At 34.8% G+C, this 27,776-nt stretch overlaps 3 protein-coding genes across 4 annotated transcripts in view; 1 reads left to right on the plus strand and 2 right to left on the minus strand.

Annotated features, from left to right (window-relative positions):
* LOC129002332 (T-cell immunomodulatory protein-like) overlaps nucleotides 1-7,041 on the minus strand; it is a 37,542-nt gene extending 30,501 nt beyond the window's left edge. For both annotated transcript variants that reach the window (XM_054430049.1, XM_054430050.1), the window contains exon 1: nucleotides 6,838-7,041. The gene's annotated coding sequence lies outside the window, so the exon portion shown is untranslated. The remainder of the gene's footprint in view (nucleotides 1-6,837) is intronic.
* Nucleotides 7,042-9,805: 2,764 nt separating this feature from the next.
* Nucleotides 9,806-11,185, plus strand: LOC129003735 (uncharacterized). Its single transcript, XM_054432031.1, has one exon. The coding sequence runs from the start codon at nucleotides 9,806-9,808 to the stop codon at nucleotides 11,183-11,185; it is 1,380 nt and encodes a 459-aa protein (XP_054288006.1).
* A 5,272-nt stretch (nucleotides 11,186-16,457) lies between these two features.
* Nucleotides 16,458-25,999, minus strand: LOC129002373 (peptidyl-prolyl cis-trans isomerase H-like). Its single transcript, XM_054430120.1, has 4 exons — nucleotides 25,790-25,999; nucleotides 18,853-19,029; nucleotides 17,432-17,527; nucleotides 16,458-16,676 (listed from the first exon to the last, which is right to left on the minus strand). Exons 1-4 carry the CDS (start codon nucleotides 25,871-25,873, stop codon nucleotides 16,479-16,481), a joined length of 555 nt encoding a protein of 184 aa, XP_054286095.1. The 5' UTR covers nucleotides 25,874-25,999; the 3' UTR covers nucleotides 16,458-16,478.
* Nucleotides 26,000-27,776: the final 1,777 nt, after the last annotated feature.

Genomic DNA, 27,776 nt, shown 5'->3' on the forward strand with positions numbered 1-27,776 from the left:
AAAATAAAAAAAATACAAACTAAAAATAAATATCATTTAAATGTTTTTGAATAATGTACTGCTGTTTCAACAAATTACCGTTAAGCGTGTATATGCTAAGAAAATTATTAACTAAAACTTAACAATTTTAAATTTAAATTAACAAAAGGAAAGGAAGTAGCAATAGCTACAAGTTGTGCGCTTGCGTTCTAGTTAGTCCTGGATTGCCTATGCCGTTGGACTCACACATAAACACTTCCCGATCGTAACACCCCCACCACCGCGCCGTACCGATGGCGTAGACGCGCAGTGCGCTGTTGACGGGTGGGGGAGGGTTGAGGAGGAGGAGGGGCACGTGTTTCTAAAAATAACTCACCCCACCCCACCCTGACACCCACGGGCCACGACTCCGTAGTCGTAGTCCGTTAACTCCGTTCCACTAATCAGTGTGTTATTGAGCTGTTATTTAGTAGTCGATTTTTCAGTATTTTTAGCGATTGTGCATTAGTTCTGGTTCTGTGTATTAAGATGTTTAAGTGAAGTGAATCAATTAGCCTATCTGTATTTGTTTAAACCACAATATGTCGGCCAAAAAAAAGGGCCAGTGTCTAATAACGGACCTATTCAAAACCAGAAAATTGGACGACTGTTCCCCTCCTGAACCTCTTAATTCGGTCCAACCTCAACTGTCGTCAATAAGTTCATCACCCTCAGTTTAACTAGACTGGTTTTTACCTCAGACCTCAGGCACTGAAACTGAGCACAAAACATTTAACCAAATTAATTTAAAAATCAATAATAAAAAAGTTAATTTTTGCGGTCGAATGGCGAGTATCTTAAGTCAATGGTACAGGTCGCCGGGTGCCATTTTACCGACAGCTAAATGGCAAACTGTACTCGCCGAAAAATGGGGGAAAATTTCAAAGTGTATTTCAAGTTTTGAATTCAAGAGTGTATATTTTAAAATTGTTAATCAATTAATTAGCCTATGTGTATTTGTTTTAATCTTGCTGAACAATATGTTGGTCAAAAGAAAGGACCAGTTTTTAATATTGGACATGTTTAAAACCAGGAAATTAGATGACTGTTCTGTTCTCCTCCTGTACATGCAAATGAGCATGTTAATTCTGTTCAACTGTCTTTGGTAAGTTCATATGAACCTCAGAAGAGACAGCCTCAATTGGGTTGATTTTTGGAGTAATTTTGAACATGATTTCACCTCTGGAATGCTTAAAAAGGCGAGTTTGGAGTTTTAATTTTTCAAAATTTTCCGGGGGAGGACCCCCGTGCCCCCCACTTTGCTGGGGGGTATTCCATACCCCCCAGACCCCCCGGTACACACAATGAGTGCAAGCTTGGTGCTCATCCATCCCCCCCCAAAGCCATGTTCTATTTACTATTTACGCCACTGACCTAACCTAACCCAACCTAGTTTTGGTCATTTTGGCGCTAACCAAGTTTAGATTTTGCGACGCTTTTCCGGCCGTATCTTTGTCACTATCCATTTGATCTTAAAATTCTTGGATTTTCTTGTTCAGCTAGCTCTATCGGTTAATTTGCCCACAATGCCACAGTACCCACAATATCATTTTCCGCAAAAAAAGTTTTGGGATTTTCCGATTTTAGGCTAAACCATAGATTAAACATACTCCCTTAGTAGATTCACCGCCGGCATGTTATAAGGTGAGGACGGCTAAAACGGGGCAAACTTCAGTGCGCTCTATCCGGGATTTCTAGTACTAGCGCTCTAGGCGCTCAGTGCAATGGCGCAACCTCGTGGCGATGGGAGGAACAACGCAACGACAGCATTCGTCTGCGAGAATGGCCCAAGCCAGAGCCCAACACACGGACGGCGCCGTTGTTGCCGTACAGCTAATCAGCCAGCACAGCGAAGCACTCACTAGCAGCTAATCCCTTACATTTTACAATCATACGCGAATATAGTTTTTCTGTTATTTTATACGAAGTACAAAAGAAGCTCATAGTCATGGAATAAAAGGTGTATAGTGTAGGCCTACTATAAATAACCGATCATTCATTCATTAGTCATTACCAACGAATCATTTTTAAATAAATAATAAAAAATAAACCCTTATTTCCTACATAATTCATACTTTCCCCAGATTACATGTTTTTCTTTTAATTTTGTCGGGCGGAGATAAAATCCTCATGGACACTCAAAAATCCGTATTCGACAGTAGTGTACGACTGTTACTGGCAAAAAACATCGCAAAGTTTTGTTTTAATAATGCATAAGAAGAATGCATAAAGTAATGTATGTGATTTGAGAATTTAATTTTGCTCTAATTAAACGCTCTATGAACTGGAAATGCAATTAATTATTATTTGTATTAGAAAGTAATTGCGAAACATTAGGTAAGTATTTATAAACAATTTAAATTTAAGGATCCAAAGGAAATCTATATATTAAAAAATATCGGTTTTTCTTTTCCGAGTCCGTTCGGCTCTTCTACTCGACCGATTTCCATAATTTTGGTCTTAAATTAAAGGTATGCACGCGTAGGTTTGCCATCAAGCATCAGCATTCATTTATGTACAGTATTACTTGACCAAAAAACATAAATTAGATTTTTTTAAATTGTTACTTCAATTGAAGATATATTTCCTCAGTTATAATTACGTAATCCTATATGTTTTGGTCTAAGAACCTTCAGTGAAATACCAGCATTCATTTGAGCCCTTGATTATTAAGATCGGACGTACCTGAAGCGCGCTGCTGAATTCCAAACAATAAAAAATGTAATTATTTTGGGATTTACCGACGACCAGTGATCAATAACCCCATTTTTATTTTAGTTTGTTTATATGTTTTGTTCTTACAATACTCCTAGAAATAAAAGCTTTCATTTGAGATATAGGTCGTTCGTATCAGTTCTGCTCAAAATACTGTATTACTCAATTAAAAAACATAAATCTTATATATTAAAAAAATTTGGTTTTCTTTTCCGAGTTCGTTTGGCTCTTCTACCCAACCGATTTTCATGATTGAGGTCTCAAATTGAAGGTATTCACGTACAGATTTGCCATCAAGCATCGGCATCTGTCTATAGTATAGTATCTGTAGTATGACTCGGCTTATATGTAAACAAAATTTTCTCCCCATGTATTTCTTATGGAAGTTAAATTGGTTTTTCTTTGCCGGGTTCGTTTGGTTCGCATTTTACACATACAAATACATTTTTTGAAGAAAATCAAAAAAGCTAGAGTCATAAATTTTAATCTAAGGAGTAAGGAACAATCTTCAGATGAAAAATATTTCAAAAGTTAAGTGAGTTATTTAAGAGGACTTAAAACGTCTACAAGCGCTTCTCGTGGCGCTGTTCAATGGCGCAACATATCTACTGGCCCGAGTTGAGATTTCTGAGCTGAGGCAGAGCGCATCCTTAACAGTACCGTGTTTTTGAACCTAAAAACATGGATGCTTTTCTTTAAAACGGCATCAAAACTGAACTCCGCTAGTGTCAGAAGTCCATAGTGGCTTCATCAAGTCCCTCCTGCAGTCCGCGCAATCAAACAGCCTCAAGCAGGTTCGGTTTAAAGTAGGTGTACGGTTTTGTAATAAAATATTGTAAGGCAATGCTTAGAGTGTTAATAAAATAAGTTGTTTGTCAATTTTTAAATTGAAATAATAAAAAAAACAACTGCAATGCAAAACTAAATGTAAAAAAATAATCGAATTAAGAATAGTATTCTTCACCTGGTCCGCGGTGACGGTGGTGCGTGGGTGCGTACACTATAGTGTGACCTTGGGTTAGCCCAGTCCTTTGTAGTGAACGCGTGCCGCCTGATGCTGCCCTTCCAACCCCGCCACCATGTGACGTTGCATCGGAAGCTACCGCCAGACACGTGCATTTACACTCACTGTTTTCTTTAGTTTATAACGTTTTTTACATAGAAATATTGTACTAAATTTCATAAAAATCGGACCATTTTTGCTCGAGTTATCGCGCTAACGGACACATAATATATATATACGCGATTTGCGCGATGAATTTCAACGGATGGTGTTTTACGGCCTCTAGGGACCTCAAAGCAAAATAATTAAATCGGCCCCGGGTCCAGGTTTTACCATGAGTACTACGGTAATAGCTTATTCCCTATATGGGAAATTCGCATTTGTTCGGAAATAGTTTCAAGAATGTTTTAACATGTTGGGCTGCAGGGTACATGGTTGATATGGGTTGATTACATGGTTATTGTATAACCTATTTGTGGCGTAGACTAGGATAACCCTCCCTGATTCCGTGCACGACTCATCACAGTTCACAATCGCTTTTTGAGCACTATTTCCTAACCACTGAGAGTCCGGACTGTCTTGAGATCCTGCATGCAGGAGAAGAAAATCGGAAAAGAAATACCAAATTTAACTCCTAAAAGAAATGTACATGGAGGAAGTTTCGTTTGTGCATAACTTGAATTAGACTCTAGATAGACGAATGCCGATGCTTGATGGCAAATCTGTGCGTGTATAACTTGAATTTTAGACCAAAATTATGAAAATCGGTCTGTTAAAAGAGCCGAACCGACTCGTATAACTAAGAAGAGAAAACCTAAGAATTTTGTATAGGCCTATATATATCACAATAATAAATTCCTTAACTAACAGTTGTAAACTTCTAAAAATGTATCTTTGTAAAAAAAATCAACCTACTTTAAACACTCTAAAAATAATTAAATAAATCTTTCAAAGTAAACTTTTGTAATGTTCAAGTTCACGTATTTGAAGTCTATGATGATGTTTGACACAACATACTGAAAATTTAAAGAGGATGTCCACATTGCAGGCGGTAATCTATAACTAATGATGTTAATCTTCATGTTTTTTCAGAGTTTTGCGTTTAGAGTTATTTTATTATTGTAACCCATCATTGGCAGATACCTTCTTAAAGTTTTTTTTTATAAGATAATAAATTATAATCCTATAGTGATATTAACTAGTATCTTTTAATGATTATGCATTTAAATATTTTTAATTTGGATAATAACGTTTTAATATTGACCTAGCCTCTTTTCCCTAACATAATATCAACATAATTTGTTTCTTATTCATATAGGCCTATACAATTAGTGTGTCATAGTTGCATATTGCATCATTCAGAAGTAAATATAAAATACAAGTAAATACTTCCTTGGTATAAAAAACAGTGCTTATGTTTGTTATATATTTATGTTAGCTATCCTGTTATGATTTTATTGTTTTTATTATTTTAGAGGGTTTGAAATCGGTTGTTTTTTTTACAAAGATAAATTATTTCATCTTATTAGTGACTTAATTCTAATTTGTAACATATTTATTACTTAAAGGGTTTTTAAAAGCAAAATTGTTTGGACCGATACTGAACAGTTATTATTTTAAAACTTCTTGAGTCACCTGTTCAGGTTACATAATTCCTGGTTATAAAAATTTGGTAAACGAGGTGATGAATTGGGATTGCCAGAAATTAAATCGATCGAGAGCTGCAAAACCATTTCGGTCCGTGGTATGAACTCTATTTTTTACCACACTATACCCTATTACCTATCTTTTGCAGCCAAACATGTTTTTTGTAAACCGACGTAGCCTAAAAGTTTTATGTCTTAAAAATCAATAGGAAATAAGTGTATTGTTCGATTGGAATAATGTTACCAATGATATACTATAATTTTATTGTTATGATGTTTATTTTATGGCGTTGATAACAGAATACAATTTCAATACTAAAAACGGAGTTATAAAAAATGCAGGTCAAATGTTGAAATACCTTTTTCATAGTAACCAAAACAAAAGCCTAGTAAACTCAGAGTCAGTTATTTAGGCTCCATGGCATGAAATATATTAAGCAACTTTTTCATGAAGATCTGTCTCTGTACCTTCATCTTTTCAACTAACAGTTGTAAGAATATTATTATTATTAATTGGTTTCTCTGTAAAATATTAACAAAATAAATATTTTATAAAGGTTTTCAGCATTTTTTCACTGGAACCAATATTTAGGCCTACACTTAAACATAATGTTATATATGGTACCAAAGGGAAACCATGGTTATTTTGGGAGTGTAACCACGCTGATCGGTATAAAAATCCCAGAGAAATTGATGAACATCTATAGAAAAAAAATACATTGGTACAAACGAATTGAGAACCTCATTCTTTTGTTGGTAGTGGGGAAGTCGGTTAAAAATACTCACAAGTAACAAATACAATAGATGGCTATTCAAATAAAAGAACAATTAATTTAATTATCAACATCACATTTACTAAACTAGAACAATCGCAATAAAACACTGGTGTTACAAATACTGAAATACAGTTAGCCGAGGCTCTGCACGTACAAATCACGCTGTATGGAATCAAGCTGGGTGTGAGTGTCGTGGTCGTGTGTAGGCCTATGTGCCAATGTGGTACTCCTTGCTCGCTGGTGCTCAGTGCTGGCGTGCAGCTGGGCGCGCGGGGCTTGTGGACGTGCGTGTGAGAGCTATAACGCGGTAAAGAGTGTGTTTGTACGTGTGGCTGTACGGCGAGACCTCTAGCGCTCCTAGCCTGACCGTACTGAACTACGTGGGCAGCACGCAACTTCGCCGTACAAGCGCTCGAACTTACCGTCCCCTATCCCGCGGAGAATCTACTAAGGGAGTATGTTTAATCTATGGCTAAACTTACTTTATTTCAATTAACTGTAGGCCTAGGCCTAGTCATACTTCAGTTCTTTCTAATGTAACAACGCCCATTATGAATAGTGTGTAATGTCATAGACTAACCAACTCAAGGGTTAGGCCTAGCCTAGGCCTGTTAGGCCTATATGGTAATGCGTAAGTTAATGGCTGCAATAAATCTCATTGAATTTATATTATACATACCTAAGTTCAATAACAGGGTAGGCAATCGCTTCCACTTTAACTTTGTGATATAAAAAGGTCCTAGTTTTGGTTTCAGAGCAAGGATCTTACATCGTCTTGATATAAGCTAATCTTAAAACAAATAGTTTGATAAAACTGATGTTAGAAACAAGAAACAAATTAATTATTATTATTGACAACTGACTGAGGTTAGGTTAGTTATGATGTCTCTCTCTAAGAGTATAAGAAGAAGAACAAAATGGTTTTTTTTCATTCTTGTGCCTCAACTACACCCACGGCCGCCTTTAACTACAGGCCGCGGCCTGGTAGAATTGGCAACGTCACACTCACAAGTGGTGTTGTTCAGTGACAGACGTCCCATAAGATAACATGGCAGACAGGTGACATCAGCTCATTAATTCGCACTTTATTTATTTAAATTAAAATTTATGAACATAAATTTATTAAAATGTTGAAAATGAAACATACATAATTGAAAACCAAAACAATATGAATTAAAATCTATATCTACATTTTTAAGCGGAGTCAATATTGTCATAGTCCAGTAACCAATCTTTCGTAAATACACAAAATACCATTAGCTACTTCCAAACAAAAACAGCTGTTACAACACCACTTGCGACGTTGCCAGTTCGAAGGCCGCGGCCTGGAGTTAAAGGCGGTCGTGACTACACCCCATTGTGAAGTGTCTAGTTCATGTATGTGACACATGGGCGCTAGTGTCGACGAAACTTTGTTTCTATTATTTTAGGGTTAATTTAATTTCTTGATTTGTACTTTACTGTTTGGTTATATAACTAGGGGACGAGTTATTGTTTATGATTAGATCGTATTATTTGGTTAAACGAGGTTTTGAATGGCTGTAATAACGGGAAACAAATTGTAAACAAAACACGACCTCTACATACAATTTTATTTTATAAAGTAGGACTACCAGTTTTGTTATAGGTAATGCTCATGCACTGACTGCCTTAGTGCCTTGCATGGCTATTTTCTTCCGTTTCTTGCCTGTTTTCTTTCATGGTTTTGCTACAGTTTTGTTTTGCATGGTTTTATTTGTTTCCTTATTATTATATTTATCTAACTTGCACTTTATTTGTGAATCAAGAGATGGACTATTTATTATTTACTTTGTATTGTAAGTGACTTAGCCTATTGCTTTTGCTTAATGGCCAAATAAATCATTGAACCGTACAGAACTAACAATAAAATTGTCTTCAGCTGTTCCATAAGTATGAGAAATCTACTAAGGGAGTATGTTTTATCTATGCTATTAGCCTAACTGTGTTACATAGTAAACGATAACAGCCATGAGTCTATGGTTTTTAGAGATACAGTAAGATGAATTATTAGCAAGTTACTAGCAGCATCCTAGCATTATGACTTTTATTCGGCTCATTGAATATTTTTCCAACATATATTACGCTTATATACCATAACTTTATGTATCGAATCAACTAATCAATACAGTTTATGTAAACAGTAGCTTCCATAAAAATAGCCAAAAAGTGAAGTAAAAGTGCACTTGATTTCAATCCAACAAAAAATATGTTTACATTTAATCCCAGCTGTGGCCAGGCTTCTTTAATGAAAGTATATTTTGAGTGGCCAGACTAGTAAGACATGACATTTATTCGCCACCTTTATGTATAAATGGTATAATGCATAGACAAGTCAATTTCTCCTAGTCCCTGTCCCTGGTACCCCCTTTTGCTTTAACCATGTTCTACAGCAAGGGCAGGGCACAGAAGAGAGCCGTGGTTTTTAAATCTACTGTAGAAAGCCAGTATAGAACTAGCTGATAATATTATAGAAACTAAACTCAACTAGATACAACCTCAGAGAAGTGAGATATACAGAGGATACAATATTATGGGGCACCCATGCATGTTGGCTCCTGGGGTAGAAATGTACTTGTAACTTGCCAGAAAGAGCTTGAACAGTGATTGGTTCCAGTCCAGACACCACTTAAGTTCACCATTGAATGTATCCTCTGTTTCTTACTTCTCTGTGATACCACTTACTTTCATAAACTTATATTTTTTCAACAAGTAAGCTATCACTTGTCAGCAGAATCTATACTTATTATATACTTATTTAATACGCAAGCAGATTTTTTGTAACAATTACTCCTCCGAAACTACTGAACCGATTGTCATGTTTTTGGTGTCATTGGAAAGAGCGTAACAACGTGAAGTTGTGCAGGAAACTTTCTTTTTAGGGAAATAATGAGAGAGTGAGGCCCTGGAGCCCTTAAAAGTTTCATATTTCTCCATAAGATTAACATTGGAAACAAAAATTGTTATGAAACTCCAGCTGTTGTCAGAAATCAAAAGTGAGAAGAAGAGCATATGTTAATTAAACAGTAAATACGTTTGCTAATTTAACAGTTAGTTTGCAACAAATATTTGCTGACTTGGTTGAAATTCATTTTAAAACTAGTGGAACCCCGTCGAAATCGACGGTCAATCTTGAGGTCTTATGTAAATTCAGCTAACTGCGATAGATAGAGTGAAGTCATTAAAATCTTAGTTAAATGAAGGGAGGATAAGCATAATAATAAGTATGACGATTGTATAGAGAAGTTTGCACAAAACATACTTTTGGTCGATTTTTCGACCACGGGGGGTGCTCCTCTAGAGGTCGTCCAGTGGTCGAAACTCGACCAAAAATATTTAATGTACAGACAGTGTCATTAGTCTGTGCGCGCGGATCTGACGCTACTAGCCATTCTATAAAACTTGGGCTCACTCACTCCATTATGGTCTCACTCACACCAATAGTGGTCTATAAAATTTCTAGCTGGAATAATCGAATTTCTAATTGAATCACATGATTGAAAAAAGTAAATATTTATATTCTTTTCTAAATATTATTATAGCAGAGTGTGTTTAACGGAAAGATTAGTTTAGTTTAACTGTGTTTTTGTTTAATACTGTGTTTTAACGTATTCGGCATACATAGAATTATGTGTGACAGAGTGAAAAGTAAGTTGAAGGGTAGGACGCTGAACGGACAGAGTCGGGAAATAGTAAGCAATGTTTACCAGTTTATGAAAAAAGAGGCTGACGATAAAGCTGTAAGCATTCCCTTGGCAAAAGCTCGCGCCCGAACAGCAGTGGCAATCGGGGTCTCGGAGCGAGTCATAACGAAGATTAATGGCGAACTTAAAGCACTACTAATACATGATGACGATGATAGCAACAAAAGTTTTTGTACTCCTAGTAAGTTAAAAGAAAGCAGAAAAAGGCCCGTCACTGGAGTGGATGATTTTGATAAGGCTTTGATAAGACGCTTGGTGTATGAGTTCCACATTCAACATAAAATACTACCAACAGTTTCTTTACTACACGAGGAACTAAAAAAACAGATAGATTTCAAAGGATCAAAATCAAGCCTTAGGAGAATTCTGAAGGAGCTTGGATTCAGATGGAGGAAAACGCAGAACAACCGAAAAATGCTGATTGAGACAAACGAAATCCGGGAAAAGAGAATTTCTTATTTGAGAGCAGTCAAACGTTTCAGAAATGAGGGTCGTACTATTATTTTCATGGACGAATCATATATTTTAACAAGCCATGTTTCAAGTCTATCGTGGTCTGACAACTCAACCAAGGGAATGCGTGTACCCATTTCTAAAGGACAACGCCTAATAATGATTCATGCAGGAAGTGAAGCTGGTTTTGTCCCTAACGCATTGACGATGTGGAAGGCATCGAGCACCACGGGTGATTATCACGACAATGTCAGGAAGGAAACCATGATCAAGTGGATGAAAGAGAAACTTCTGCCGAACATACCACCGAAGTCCGTGATAGTTGTAGATAACGCACCTTATCACAATGCGCAATTAGACAAAGCACCCACATCAAATAGTAGGAAACAAGAAATGAAGGACTGGCTAACCAAACATGGAATACAATATTCAAACGAAATGCTGGTTCCCGAGTTGTATAAGCTTGTACTGCTGAACAAACCAAGATTCATTCGATATGAAATTGATGAACTACTCACGGGTACTGACCATGTTATTCTTCGTCTCCCCCCCTACCACCCAGATCTAAACCCAATAGAACTTATTTGGGCTGAAGTAAAAGGTTACGTAGCTAGCAGTAACGTAAATTGTAGCTTCGAGAGCATCCGTTCATTGGCACAGGAAAAATTTGATATCATTGGTGCAACAGAGTGGAAAAACAAGTGCGACCATGTAAAAACTATTGAAAATAATTATGCTTCAGCTGAGCCGCGGATCGACGACCTCGTGGAATCAATGGTCATATCAGTAGGAAACAGCGACAGCAGTGACGAAGAAGACGATGATATGAGTGACATTGAAGACCTCGTTTAAAATATATACAGGCCTTACCTTGTAAATAGTTAATAAACTAAAATTTGTTAATCAACTTTTATCATTCAACTATTTAGGCCTACATTTGCTTTTACTGGTGTTTTATATTTATTTTCAGTTTGATATTATATGCTTATGATAATACAGCCACGGTTAGATAAAAATCAGTCATTAGCTTAAAGAAGTCTTTTAGTAGTCGTCAATTTTACAAGATTTGTCAAAGTGGTTTATATTTTTGAAATCTGAACAAAAAATAATCCTTCAGTTACATTTGGATATGGGTAAATGAATTAATAAAGCATCCAGTTAATAAGATGATTATAGACTTTAATTAAGTATACAAACATATTTATACTAAGACCTTGTGAAAATAAGCAAACAACAAAGGTTATAAATTTAGCAACAATCAGTAAATTAGGAAAGTCCACTCATTTTACAACCGTTCTCGTCAACGAGTAACCCATAAGCGATAGAACTCCACATTTCAACGAGACAGTAGGCCTATGAATGGTCGTGGTTAATAAATAAATCGTTCTCGTGTTCATATTTTCTCCTCTAATCCAAGATCCCGATCTTCTTATCACTTTACTTCAGCAAATGAGCGATCAGCATGAAGTGATCCAACTCACATATTCTCATTCTTTCACATTTCTCATATTTCAGTATTTTGACGTCAAATACTAATTTAGGCCCTTAGGTCATACCTTTTTGTGGTGTAGTTTAGAACTGACGTGAAATCTTTGTCTTTTTCAGCAATTTTATGGGTATTTTGTTTGTTTTCACACGTTTTCCCTCGGTGGGAGCAGTCACATTCTTCTAATCCCTAAGAAGGATAGTCACCTTTATTAACTTGGCCTTCCAATTGCGACTTGAGGTTCCGATTTTTTGTTTAAATTATGTTGTTGTTATGCTATGTTATTATGTTCATCTTGTAACATAATTAGAAGGATTCTCAAATTGTACACCTAATAATGATAATGAAAGGTACAAAATTAGAAAAAATGTGTGTGTATATTAAATTAAGAAAAAAAAACGAAACGTGAAAAAAGGTTAAGAATATCACAAACAAAACATTGAACTGTTTACAAGTAAAAAGGTAAACAAACAAATAAACACTGACAGCGATTTTATGTGACAGCAAAACTGACTAATGTTTTTAGAAAAGAGCCCCCTCACCACCCCGCATCCACACGACAGCTGTTACAACTACGAGCACAGACTAATGGTACCATCAGTACAGACTTCTTTATTTTCATTCCACACTTTGAATAGAACATGTGATTGGAGTTTCTTCAATTTGTTTTGATTTTCTGTTTATATTTCGTTGTTATTTCGTCACCAGCATGGCAACTCATAATATCCATGTTAAATTTTTCAAAATTTTAAATTCATTTTTTGTGCTTATTTTTGAGCCTATTTGAATTTATAAAGGGATTCTGCACACCTACAGGAAAATAGCTTTCTAACGGTATGCGTAGATTTTCCCTACGATGCACACGAGCTGAGAAAAAAGGTTTTAAAGAAACATGCTTGCCTATTAATATATAGACGAGAGCACGCCCTGTGGTCGAAAAATCGACCAAAAGTATGTTTTGTGCAAACTTCTCTATTTTCACCCCACACTGTAAATAAAACATGTGATTGGAATGTCTTCCATTTGTTTTGATTTTCTGTTTATATTTTGTTGTTATTTCGTCATCACCATAGCAACCCATAAGACCCATGTTAATTTTTCAAAATTTCAAATTCATTTTTTGTGCTTATTTTTGAGCCTATTTTAATTTATAAAGGTATTCTGCACACCTACAGGAAAATAGCTTTCTAACGGTATGCGTAGATTTTCCCTACGATACACACGAGCTGAGAAAAAAGGTTTTAAAGAAACATGCTTGCCTATTAATATATAGATAGATAGATAGATATTTGAATTTATAAAGGGATTCTGCACACCTACAGGAAAATAGCTTTCTAACGGTATGCGTAGATTTTCCCTACGATGCACACGAGCTGAGAAAAAAGGTTTTAAAGAAACATGCTTGCCTATTAATATATAGATAGATGACGATTGTATTCCCTAAAAACGTGATTAATGAATTCGTTTAACACAATATTTCTTACCTTTTTATCGGCTTTAGGTTGCCCAAAAGGTTTTTTAGGAGTCTTATAATTGTTTGTTCATGAGTTTGTTTCATGTCAAAGCCACTTTCACTATATGGGAGAATGAGTTCATATAATTATTAGTCTATCATGTTACGGAAAGAGTCAATATTTATTACTAACAACTAATTCCATCTGCTTTAGGAAAATCATTCAGATTGTATCTGGATTTATAAGTAAATCTTCATCTTTGGTCATAAAAATACAGAATTTTATCAGCATATTAAATTAGTTTTTTGTATTTGATAAAAATATCTGATTCTCCAGAAAGCAGTAACATTATTACTTCGATCCTAGCAATTTTAATTCCTTCTCTTGCCACATCGACCCATGTATTTAATCATCCTGTTCTTACTTGATAATTCGTTAACTTATGGGGTAGTTTTGCCTTGGCCATATCGATCAAATAAAGCTGTGCATGTATTTCGTGGATGGAATGAACCATAATTGTAGGAAATTTGATCACAAATCTTGAACATTTGGGGAACCAAATCCATAACCTAGTCCAGCCTTGATAACAAATTATGCAAATGCAATGAGATGTGATGACACTGTTGTGTTTCCGAATGTTTTGTATGTAGTGAGGTTTAGATGCATTGTTCGACCTAGCTACATGTGTACATCAAAATAAAAACCCTGTACACATTTTTTTTTAATACCTGAATTGACATTAGTTCAACTACTTCACCAAAAACCATAGATGAAACATACTCCGTAGTTAGTCTATTCCAAAACTTGAACACAGCTCTCATCCTCAACGTACTCATCTATGAAACAATTTTCAACCCGATTATCGAAAACTTTTATACCAAAAATTAATTTCTGGTGTTCTTTCTTGAATTAAAAAATAAATGGTGATTGAAAGTAGGCAAAAAAAGGCAAGTGCCAACCTTACAATATATATAAGCTAACCCGATAAGGAATAATGATATATTCCTTCGAAATTGATATGTCAAACTTATTTCATAATTTAAAATTTTCTAAGAGCAATAAAGCAAAGATTTTTGAACAAAACATTTAAAACGTATAATAAATTCATCATTTTGTTGAAACTATAAAAAAGATTGCCATGCAGTGGAGAATCAATTTAAAAGCATAAATAATAATGTAAACATTTATTTTTGACAGTTTCAGTAGACCTTTGAATACAATTTTAATATTAACAGCTGGTTCATTAAAAGTAGTGTAAAATTATCCATATGGTCGTAATGTAAACAAAATTGCAGAGTGAACTTTAAAGGCCTCTGGGACAGAGCCCCAAGGAAATTTACCTTGTTTCTCTTTTGAGGGCTCACCTACAGACCAATACCTTTCTTTAGACACCCCTACCAAGTTTTTACGCACAGCCGTTCTCTCAAATTAGCTGTGACAAAAACCCCGTTTTCCTCCATAAGAATAACATGGGATGGGAATTTAAAGGCCACTGGGGCAGAGCCCCGAGGGAATTCACCATGTTTCTCTTTTGATGGCTCATCTACAGACCAAGATCTTTCTTTGGACACCTCTACCGAGTTTCTACACCCACCCGTTCTCTCAAAATAGCTGTCACAAAGAAAAACAGTTTCAAATTAATATATAGATAACGCCTGTAATATTTAGCAATTGCTCGAATTCGAGCAACAGGGACACTATATAATTCATACTAGTGTACATGTTGCTCAAATTCGAGCAATAATTGCAAAGTATTACAGGAGTCATTTAAAAACGAATAACAGTCATATTTATAATGAGTAAAAGAGTCAACTCAAAGATTACCGGTGTGTAACTCATACCATGTTTATCTTTGTTATTGATAAACCATTCCGACCAGTTTTATTCTTCTCAAAATGCCTTGCTGTACAGGCAACACAGGTCATTGATAGAGGGTCAATTATTGAGAACGAAAAGTCGTTTTGGGGTTATAGCGTTAGGGCGCCTTTGAAACCTATGCGCCACTGTTCTGTAGCTGCGGTCGTTATCACGATTACGCCTTCTGTCTTTGTTTCGTTGTCGCGTCGGAGGCATTTAAAAGAATAAAACAACAAATAAACAAATTATAGCTACACAAAACAACGATAAATGCACAAATTTAAGTTACAATCATGCTAACACGGTCCGTCATAGCGACACAAAACAACGATAAATACACAAATTTAAGATACGACCATACTAACACGATCCGTCTTGGGGGCTATGTTTACACAAACTCGTAGTAAATAAATGAACTCAATGCGTTTCATTGAATTGAATAATAAATAACAGCAATTAAACTATACAGCTGATCAAAATGTAAACAATCATGTTCTTCATAAGGATAACATGGGAAATTTCAAAGCCACTGGGGCAGAGCCCAAGGGACTTTTAGAGAAATGTAAGGCCAGTTTGCAAATCTACGTGACGCGCTCTTTCCAATGAGACGTCAATGGATAAAATCGGTTAAGAAATGGCGGAGGAGTTCAACCGACAAAGTTTCATGTAGTGTATTAATTATATAGATAATCTACACATGCCATGTTAAACCGGTATTTACTCAAGGGAGGGACAGAAGAGCCTTTGATGACGTCAGCTGTCAGATCTCCTCTTGAGGGAACACCATTACCGCTACCGTATGGAATTCAGTCATCGGCCTCGGTGGTGTAGTGGATAGCGTGTTGGCTTAAGGTGCCGGGTTCGAATCCTGCTGGCAGCACTAACTTTTTGTCAACAATTTCTGTTCATATCAGCAGGTTTAGTTAGGTTATGACAGTTGAATTTTATAATTAAAAAATTATAAAATTGAATTTTAGGCATTTATAATTTTATTTATGAACAAAACAATTTTTTAGGTTAGTAAACCTTCGTTTTTTTTATTATCAGCACGTTTGGTTAGGTTATGACAGTTTAATTTAATAATTAAAATTTTTTAAATTTAATTTTATAGTTTTTCTTAATTTAATTAACTAGGCCTAATAGTGAAGTAAAAATTACGCTCTGTGCTCTCTACTACAATGCTGTTAACGGAGGAATTGTGAACTAAACTATGATGTCATCGTTGCCTCATTTGTACCTCCCTTTAAGTCAGACCCCACAATTCACTTAGATTATCTTAAATACAAATGTAAAAGGCTGAATTGAATAGGTTAAGTAAACAAACACAACAAAAATATAAAATATAATATTACATTTGACCACACTGTGATATTACAACCGGTATCTTAGGTTTATTGTTTGGTCCTGTCGGAACATTTTCAATCTTTCGCATCACAAGAAGTCCATCAATTACACGTCCAAACACAACATGCTTTCCATCAAGGAAATTACACTTCGCACACGTTATGAAAAACTGACAACCATTTGTGTCTTTACCACTGTTTGCCTGGAACAAAGAATCAAATTTATTTCATTACTTTGTACTATAACTGAAGGAAGAAAAAAGTGAGCTCAATTACTCTTAATATAACTAGATGATTACACAATTAGCCAAAAACAAAATGTTAATGATTAACTAGCCATAAACCTATTATTATCCTATTATTGTTAGATTATTCTCAATTCAAGGATTTGGAACTTAAGTTAAATATTGCTTTGTAATGGTTTTTTTATTGTACCTGGACATCTTGAGTTTAAAGAATGAAACCCACAATTAAAATCTAAATAACAAGATTTTAGTAGGTAGCACATTATTTATAGAATTTGAACTTAAATCTGAATTATTCTTCAGAATATTGAGGGTGATACGCAATGGACAGCTGCCCTGATAACTCAAAATGGAATGGTTACTGACACGTTTACTTAGTCTATGGTACGGAATTTCAAGTAGAGAATTGGATCTAGTCCAGAATGGAAATCTATTCTAACAGCCAAGTCTCCTAATTCTAATTTAACGTTACAGCTCATGTGTATGTTTAGATGGGATGTTTACTTCAGTACCGTATCCAAAATTTGAAAGCAATTGGCGAGGTTTGAGTATGATCTACCAGGACAGAAGTCCTGCACAACTAATAGTCCAGAGCTTTGCCCTAAAACATGTGGAAAAAACCTATGTATTACAGTGGAGACAAAAGATTTCAATTTCTATTGAAGCAGTAGTATTTTTGCGAGTAAAAATATTTTTTAAAAGATATCGCTTACCATTGAGAGTAGACCTGGAGCATCGTGTTTCATGATGAAGTTCTCGTCTGTGTAAGTTCCCCCTCCATAAATACTCATTACTCCGGTTCCATCACCCTGCAGTCAACAATCATTCATTACCTGGCTGACCTTAAGACATATCTTAGCTATTAAATGTGAACTAGTGGTCGTCCAGTGGTCGAAAACTCAACCAAAAATATTTAATGTACACTCATTGACTATTGGATGCTGAAGTGACATTCCATCTATATGGACCAGTTGTCGCAATTTAAAAAAAAAAAACATGTAGTTGTGTGAGCCAGTCACAGTATGTGTGTCTAAAATTATATTTTCTATCTCATTTTTTGTTGCTGACAAAACAGTTGCTATAGCTCTTAATAAGTCATTCCATAAGTTTGACTTGGTAAAAATCATTGTGTATTCGAGAGAAATTAGTCATTTAGATCAGCGCAATCAGTTGGTGACCCACATTTACTACGACGAATTTAATTAAAAACTTGTGACAACTTTAACATAGGGATGGAATATCTAGTTGTAAGTCAAAGGTACATATATAGACTAAGCAACACAAGGGAGTATGTTTTATCATAGACAAAACATACTCCCTTAGTAGATTTCTCATCCTTATGGAACAGCTGAAGACAATTTTATTGTTAGTTCATGTACGGTTTATGTAGAGGTCGTGTTTTGTTTACAATTTGTTTCCCGTTATTACAGCCATTTAAAACCTCGTTTAACCAAATAATACGATCTAATCATAAAAAATAACTTGTACCCTAGTTATATAACCAAACAGTAAAGCACAAATCAAGAAATTAACCCTAAAATAATGGAAACAAAGTTTCATCGACACTAGCACCTTTGTGTCACGTACATGAACTTGACACGAAAAACGTGCTTCAAAATTTACAATGGGATAAGAAGTCTACTTGTGTTGGTTAGTCTATGATAAAACCATAGACTAACCAACACAAGTAGACTATGAATTAAACTTTAATTAAACTTAAAACTTATAACTTATAACTTAACAAAACCCCATCATAAATAAACAACTACAATCCTGTCAATGTTTTATAGCAATAATAAATTTCATAATATAAGTAGAAAGTGAGTCATTACGTATTTTAGACCATTACAAAAGAGTAAAAGACTAATTATTTAAAATTACAATCGACATTGAAATAATATTTCTTTATTAAAGTTAGTAGGAGTTATAGTTTCAAAATTCTCAAATTCTCGAAGCATGGATTATTATTGGTTGTGTAACTATATCATCAAAAACACTATTCATACAGTATCATCGAAGATACCCTGGCCTTCATTTTTAACATTTGTTTGCAGCATGGGTACTTCTCAGACCTTGTAAAAATTTCCAATGTCATCCCTATTTTTAAAAACGGAGAAAAACATTTAAAACTTACATTTACAAAATCTCCACCTTGGATCATAAAATCCTTTATTACTCTGTGGAAAGTCGCTCCTTTGAAACCAAGAGGGACTCCATCTTTGCGGTATTCCCCTGTACAAAACTGTCTGAAGTTCTCACTTGTTTTTGGTACCACATCTGCAAATAACTCCATTACCATTCTTCCAATTTCCTGAAAAGAGCATAAACTATAAAATCTCAGACAAAATGGGTCAAAATTTATTTCATACTCATGTACTGAGTTAAAATGAAACCCACAAGAAGGTAACTATAGACTATAACTTTAAAGTCCCAAAATTAAATGTAGCCTATAGACCATCAAGAGTACCTACCTAACTCATCATCTATATATTTAATACACAGTTGTAACACTGTTTTCTCAGTAATTACTGGACCGATCTACAAGATTTATGTCTCAAATTAAAGGGGATAGTGCGTAGATTTGCCGAACTTCCTTGGAATTTACGTTATTTCTAAGAGCTACAACCTACAGCCCTTCAAAGGTTGAGTCAATACAATTCTTATTGATTGACGATTATAATAATACACAGTTTATAAATTATTCGTCAGCTGTTTGTCAGATATTTGTTATTATTTTTATAACCTCACTTTCAGTAGTAATTATTAATCAATCTAGAGGTTTCTGTTTATAAACAGACGGTTTTGATCAAGGAAAAGTGTATTTGTTAACTTTTATACCACAATGTATTATTTAAAAATGTATTTGAACATTATTTGTATGTTTTAATGTAAATTTTGTATTTTTAAAATGTTTTAGTTTTCCTGCGAAGTGATCTGAAGGAAAGTGGGACCGTAATTGAGTTTAAGTTGGGGTATGAAATGTGAAATAATACCCACGGACGGAAACTTACTGTTTTGATCAATATAATGTGTTCTCTATGGCCACCAGAACAATCATAGGGAAATCCGCTTGCAAGTTGTACAGATAATTGCTAATGAGTGGGAAACTTACAAACATTTTATCGCATTTTTATCGTAAGTGATTAATAGTACTCAAGATCAGTGGTTGACGTTCAGCAGTACCAAATTTTACCTTCTCGAGATGGCGAGTACGCTGGTATACGTGGAACTACAATTTACCAGTGAACTATAGGCCTACCCTAACTATGTTTTTCGAGTACACAGGGAAGTTGTTTGAGAAACTGTGACTTACGATTTCGGTTCTGGCGAAGAAGTATGTGACTTGATGTTTAATGGCAATGTTGACTCGGGTCATTATAGCGTTATAAAACTTTATCATTAACCACAGGGTGTGAAAAGTACAAAAAGAAAAAGAAAAGGTAACCATTAACCGAGCGTAAAGAGACATACAGAACAAAAAGATACGTAGAGAACCATCAAACTAAAAAGGTAAAGAGCAGTGATGGTGTTAAATGTGCTCTGGAAGTCCCAACAAAAAAACACCAACTCTTTTGAATTGGGATCGTTAAATTGGATTTGCCACTACTGCAAATCTATGAATTTCGGCTCAGAACAGACTAACAGGGACACAAATAGATTCTCCTTATGTTGTCACAAGGGGAAGGACTCCTTATCAACATTTTGAGTTAATGGAAAATCTTATCAATATGGCTACAGCGACTATAAAAAAAATTGTAAGGGTCAAAGGAAACAAAAAAACTATTTGAATAATATAATATCATACAAATCTGCATTTGAAATGGCGAGTTCTAAGTCTCACTTGAATTAACATCTTTCTGGTAGTGGTAGTCTATATAATTTTAAGATCCGGGACTCCTTTTACCATCGGATTGGACCGTTAATACCCTCTAACATTGAACAGAGTATGCCCAACTTTATATATACGACGTAAACACAGCTGTTACTCACAGAATGGGTCAAGGATTCGTGAAATGCGACCGACTGCTGATGCGTGATTTGCATGCAAGTTAGGCTACTATCTTTAATTCCATACAACAAATGTAATGGAAAAAACAACGAATATAGGAATATACTTAAACAAATTATTTCCATAGCATAAGTAGCTGCTTATTAGGTTATCAGCATTGCGCAGTTAGTATACTATTTATTTTTCAAATGAAACTCGAATTAATATAAAACATTCATTTGGTTAAACTAATTTATTGGTTGGTTGATTAACATAAAATAGTTTATACAGGCAAACTATCAGTTCTATTTCATATGTAAAATCCTAAGCAGCCCCTAAATAAAATTCAAAGATAAACAGTATTTGTTAATTATTATGTCTTTTATGGCTGGCAATATTCCCGTGGCGGAGCACGGGCGGTTAACTAGTCCAAATAATTTCATACAGTAACTATTTAAGCTACCATAACAGTTAGCAAAAAATGTTACCATATATTATGTAGTAAAACCTCGGGGACTAGGTTTGGGCAAAGGGTTCACCAGTATTAGTATAAGTGGAATAGACTGTATCGTCATTGACGTTTAGTCATTGACAAGCTTTTTAAGAGGGGTTTTTTTTTTTTAACAGATGGGAAATGAACAACCTTTGTGTTTTAAATCTTATTTAGTCACAGACTTAAAACGGATCATTGACAGTACAACAGGTAGGGTAACCTTATATTTGCAGCCTAAGGTTTTCTTCCAGCACAGGAAGAAGAGTTAGCGACGTTGTAGAAAGGAGGTCAACACCCTCCTTCCATTTCTTATATTTTATAATGATGTGTCAGAACACCATAATTACTTTAAAAAAAGTATGTATTTTCCAATATGGCAGATCCAAGAAGGTGGCCAAAAACACATTCCCTTTAGAAATGAAGTACTAAACAAAATGCATGTGGGGTAGTGATGTAAAATACCCGGGTATTTAAAACTCGGGGTAAATACCCAAAATCCATAAATACCCGGGTATTTTGGGTATTTATGAAATTTATTGAAATTAATTTATATTTACCCCTAAATATGTTATTGTTATCATTACATGATAAATTAGGATAGTCTATAACACCTTTTACAGTAACTTGAAGCTTTGCTAGTAGGTACCTTTTATTTAATGATTTTTTTTTATAATACATAAAGTTTCTAAATAAGCATGGGGTTTCGTGTCTGAAATCGAGTAACATCAGTTAAATTTAACTTAACTTACTAAAAAATAGTATATTAAGAAAGGCTGTGGCTATTTCAATTTTTATAATTTTATAAATTTATAACCAATTAAATACAGTAACACAAACAAAGTTATTTTAATTTATAAATATCCAGGAATTGTTAAATGATTTATTGTACTATAGATTCAAATATTTTGTATCAGAAGTTTATGAAATTATTATTATTATTATTTTTTTTTTTTGATACCATTGATACCAACAAAAGATCTAGAACAAAAATATTATTAAATCCTGCCATCCTACGGATAAAATTTTAATTATTTTCTTATGTTGTTTACACATAGGCCACAAATAGGTTAAATTTTCCTGTCTTTCTAAATAATAATTATTACTTTACAAATTATTTTTCTTCACTTAAAAAAATTAATTCATATAGGCTATCTATCATAGAAATTAAAAAATCATAAGTAGTCAGGACCAGTGCAACCATGGGACCAGGGTATTTATGCCGATTATGCTTTATGGTCAGACGTGGGTATTTATGGCGATTATTGCCAGAAGTAAAATGCTTGTCCTGACCATATGAAATTTAGTTTAACACATTTTATCACCATTTTACTATCCTTACAGGGTAATAATTGCAAAAAAACATCTCAATCTTCTCTAACTTTAATAAAAATTATAAATACCCAGTTTTTGGGTATTTACCCGGGCCTGGGGTAAATACCCGGGTAAATACCCAATTTATATTTACCTACCCACTGGGTATTTACCCGGCCCACATCACTAATGTGGGGACTTTTTTTTCAAAAATTTGTCACATGTTGGGAAAAGCCGTCATTTTTAATCGTGATTTTAGCCGTAATTTTTAATCGTGATTTTAGGGGATTTCCTGTGAACCGATTTTGGTCAACTTTTAGTAGCCTATGTCACTCCGCACATCCAACACTACAAAATAAAACCATAAAACGTTTTCTTGCAATTTTTTTTTCAATCCCTGTGTCTGTTTTTTTATTATTATTTTTTTTTTAGTTTGCTTGGACTAAATTATTATAGTAGGTAGGCATTTATTAAATCAATTAATTGAATGATCATCATTGTTAATTGGTTGAATGTTTCATTAACAAATAACAATAACATGGAATTCGGGAAACAATTGTCTAAAAACTTTACTCAGTGCTTCAGGTACGGTAATACCTAGCCACCAAAAGTATATATACCGTATATACCTTTCAAAATATTGATGAAACGCCAAAATCTAGTACAGCAGTTTATGAAGTTTCCTTACAAAAACTTAAGAAAATGAGAGAGCCAGGCTAACTAGGATGCAGTATGTTAGATTACAACAATTAAAATAGGGCATTGACTCATTCATTCTCAGTATACGTACTGTACCTACATACAATTTAATTAGGCCTACTAATTTGACCATTTGTCGAATATTTTGTAAACAAAAACATTTGGTTAAGTAATATTAAGTTTGAGAAATTTACTATTTATTATTGGTTGCTTTGGATGTTACTGTAATTAACTATTTAATTGTATTGTCACTTTGATATCCATCCTTAGCCATCTTGCACACATGTACCGTATTACAAATCTTTATTAACTGCATTGGTTATTACCGTTTGGTAAATAAATAAATAGGCTCTCGCTTAGGTACTGAATATGATTTAGTAGTCCAGTCCAGCATCTAAGTAGCCTAAGGGGGTTGAGTATGGACTGAAAGATTGACTTCTGATTGTTTATTATGGTGTATCATTGAGATGACCAAAACCGATTTTGTCACCCTCCCAACAACAGGTGTACGTAACTTGGGGGGAAGTAGTGGGGGATCACATTCTAAAACACCGCTCAAATCTCACTAATGAGACACAATAAAAACACGCTCTAAATGACATTTTATTAGTTAAGTCATCCAATTTATATATTATTTTTTCCTCTGCCATTTTGAATTTGGAGGGGGTTAAAATTTAAAAACCGAATATCTCATCTTTAAGGACATTTTTCCAATAATTTGAGGTCCCATATTACATTCACACACGATAAATTATAAATAGGTACGTAGGCTAGTGTGCTCCAAAGTGGTTTTGGTCAGCTCACGAAAATCATAGCTAAAACGACATTCAAAATTTAAAAGATGCATAAAAAGACAGTTAATTAATAGGTATCTCATGTTACAGCATCCAAGAGCTCTTGGACCACAGGAACTGGACTGCTGTAAACCCTGGCGTATAGATGGCGATTGTGAGATACCTATCTAAATTACTTATTAGTTGTCTAGCCATAGCTGTAATTACGGTACAAGTCCAAAAATAGGAATTTAAACGGACGAATGTGGTCGTTCCCGTGCGAGAACAAAGTCGAGTGTGGGATTAGGCCTACCATACGAGTTCGGTAAACACATTTTGGACGTGTGACGTACCGGTACAATATTTTACGCCATTCTACTCTAAGCTAACTTAAGTTAACTTGACAATAAAAAATCCTTTATACCCGCCAACTAAGCTAAAGGACTACAATCACTACTCATAACCTCTAAGGGAGGTTATGTTTTTGTTTACAACCACTCTTTGCTAAATATAATCGGCTGCACTTTACTTTAGGTCCTACACTCATTCGAATGAAAATATCGATTATTCGATATATCGTTTGGTTAGTTAGGTTAGGTTAACCTTACCTAACTAACCAAACGATATAATTTATCAAATTATCGATATATCGATCAATATTTTCATTCGAATGAGTGTAGGACCTTAGAAAGTAAAGTGCAGCCATATAATCAGCTCCGGAAAACGCTCATTACAGTACAGTAAGAGGTAGGCCCTAATGAAACCACATTTGATTAAGCTGTCGGCAAACAGCTGTTTTCTGGACTAAATCCTTGTGTAAGTTCGTTTAAACATTGTAAGTTAGTGTGCCGTAAATAAGATAGGCCTACTTAGTGATGTACGATACGTATCGTATCGGAATATCGCGATACGCGAGGGACGATACGATATTTGAAAAACGATACGTATCGTATCGCCTAAAACGATATTTGTAGTTATATCGCGCACATAGAGCACATAGAGCGATACGATTCATGTCAAAACGATATTTTAAGCTTTTTTTGAGCAGGCCGAGCAAACTGCAAAATCTGTACTCTGTGGATGTGTTGTTCGAAATAGGAGTTATTGACGTCTGTATTTTTGGTTTTTACTTGATAATGTACCAGTCCCATCCCAGTCCAGTCCATTCCATTTCCACTAGCGTGCTATCTAGCACTAGCAGTGCAGACTGCAGAGTGTCTGTGGCAATTACATTAATGTATCTGCAATCCTAAAATGCTATGGGAAGGATAGGGAAACAGGTCCAAGACGTTGGGAGTTGTTAAGGAAGTAGTAAAGGCGAACAGTGTGGAGTGTGGAAATGGATTAATGTATCTGCAATACTAAGACTGTTTTCAGAGTAAACAAATTATTTTCCCTAAGCAAAGCTTGGTCCCCAGGTACTTATATAAATTTGCCGTTTCTAGGTTAGGTAGGGGAGGGGGAAAGATATTTTTGACGATACGATTCGCGTATCACGATACAGATGCCCGATTCAATATGGCGATACGATATTGTTTTCCGATACGTATCGTATCGCGATACGCGTCCGTATCGCCCATCACTATACCTTACTGTAGATAGACTATTAGACTAAGAAGAAAAACTCTATCATACTTATACTGGATGTTGTGCCATGACTTGGCTGATGCTAAATCTATTGTCAATTTTAGCTGAATAAAATGATTTGATTTGATTATATGCTAAACTATTCTAGGCACTACTAGGCCTATGACTAATAACCTAGCTTTGTATAACTTCCCCATAAACAGAAATTTCATATTCTTACCGTTGCCCCGACACTAATGTCAAAAAACACAACCGGGTTATTTGGGCTCCTTAATTGAGATTGGATCTGATTCCAAGTAGGCATTTTAAAGACAATAGAATTAAAGGAACAGCATTAACATAAATTAGTTATTGCCACTGACTGAGGGCCAGGGCTGGCTTTATTTCTTTACATAAAACGACAATACAAACATAAACAAGGCACAAATAACCAAAGTCTATGTCCAACTCCAAACCAAACCCAAACACAAAACAAAATACATAAAAGCAGCAACTTTGTTTTCTTACTTATAATTCTTGTTTGCACTTAAACAGGCTTGGCTATTTGCCATGTAGCTTTATAAACAAATATAAGTTTCAAGATTGTTTTCCTACAGTTAGCTAACAATGTTCATGTTCTCTCACTGATTTGAGAAAAGCAAAGTGGCCAATTCGCTCATCAGTGAGACAATGTTAACATTGTCTCACTGTAATTACTTTGTCTCACTCCAGATTTGCAACGTGAAGGCACGAAATAGTGAGCGCGTAACATGCAGGCAACGTAGTATGCGCGTGAAATACGTTGGCAGCACTGGCTGTAAATCAGCTGGTCAGCTGTTGTACTTTTGTATTTGTCACTTCACATTAAATGTTATATTAAAAGTTCACTTCTGTGTAAAAATAGGTTATGTTTCTTCACCAATTTATTTGTTTTATGGTAACTGTAGGAAAAGTAGAATGTGCAACTCGAGTTCAAAGTACAATTGCCTCACTCGAGAAACCATTTCTCACTCGCCTACGGCTCGTGAGTAAGGATTTCTCTCGAGTGAGTCAATTGCTCACTTTTCTCACTAGTTGCACAAATAACTATTTCTACCTCCAAAATCTTGTCAGTTGGTAAACTTTATACATGATCATGTAAAATTGGCCTGAAACTTTTTTTCTTCAAACAAACTCAAATTGAATTCACAAAAAACAGGATACATGTGTATCCAAACTGCAAAAAGACAAAATTCAAAAAATAACAGGACTCCAAACCTATTAATTGGAGAGGATCAAATTCAAATTTCAAAAACTGCCGACTTTTTTTGAGTGAGATTGGATGATAAATTGAGCTGGGATGCACAAATAAATAAACGGTATCAGCATTCTGACACATACTTTCTCCCATAAGTTTGTCAACAACCTTTATCATGTGTAAGCGATGAGAGTAAATGGGATTAGTAGAATTTTGTTCGGAATTTAAAGGACTACATACTACATTTTTATCAAAATCGTTCGGCCCATTTTTGTGAAAATTCGATTTTTCCGTTATTTTATGGGGTTTTTATGGGAAAATAACATTATTATTATAACTTTTGAACCGTAATTTTTACAGAAATGGGGTTTGTACCATTTTGTTCAGAATATAAAGGACTATAACATACCAAATTTTTATTAAAATCGTTCCGGCCGTTTTTGGGAAAATCCTATTTTTCCGTTATTTTATGGGGTTTTATGGGAAAATTCCCATTAAAAATCAATTTTTTTTTTAATTAAAAAAACTACTCAATTCCCTTACGTATGACGGGCCAATATAGCTCGTACTATGTTAAATTAAAACAAAATTTTTTTCTAAAATCCTATTTTTCGTTATTTTATGTGGTTTTTATGAGAAAATAAGATAATTTACCATAACTTTTAAACCGTAATTTTTACAGAAATAGGATTTGTACCATTTTGTTCAGAATATAAAGGACTATAACATACTAAATTTTTATCAAAATCGTTCGGGCTATTTTCGAGAAAATCCGATTTTTCCTGATTTTTATGGGTTTTTATGGGTAAATCCCCATTAAAAATCAAAATTTCAAAAAAACGAAAAAAAACCTGGAGATACCATGGATTAGAACCTACATACCAAATTTAATCGAAATCGGACTACAGGTGTAGTCCCTAGCTCTGTACACATCCAGACACACACACACACACACACACACGCACACACACACACACACAGACATCACTTC

This window comes from Macrosteles quadrilineatus, unplaced genomic scaffold (assembly GCF_028750875.1).
Source record: "Macrosteles quadrilineatus isolate MER2022 unplaced genomic scaffold, UCM_ALF_1.0 Scaffold_9__3_contigs__length_116548681, whole genome shotgun sequence".
NCBI classification, from domain to species: domain Eukaryota; kingdom Metazoa; phylum Arthropoda; class Insecta; order Hemiptera; family Cicadellidae; genus Macrosteles; species Macrosteles quadrilineatus.

Coding starts and splice junctions, on each gene's coding strand:
- LOC129003735 (XM_054432031.1), top strand. CDS start 9,806: ATGTGTGACAGAGTGAAAAGTAAGTTGAAGGGTAGGACGCTGAACGGA.
- LOC129002373 (XM_054430120.1), bottom strand. CDS start 25,873: ATGCCTACTTGGAATCAGATCCAATCTCAATTAAGGAGCCCAAATAAC. Junction 17,528..18,852: donor AAGGTGGAGATTTTGTAAAT/GTAAGTTTTAAA, acceptor TGTTGACTGCAG/GGTGATGGAACCGGAGTAAT. Junction 16,677..17,431: donor CTCCAGGTCTACTCTCAATG/GTAAGCGATATC, acceptor TCTTTGTTCCAG/GCAAACAGTGGTAAAGACAC.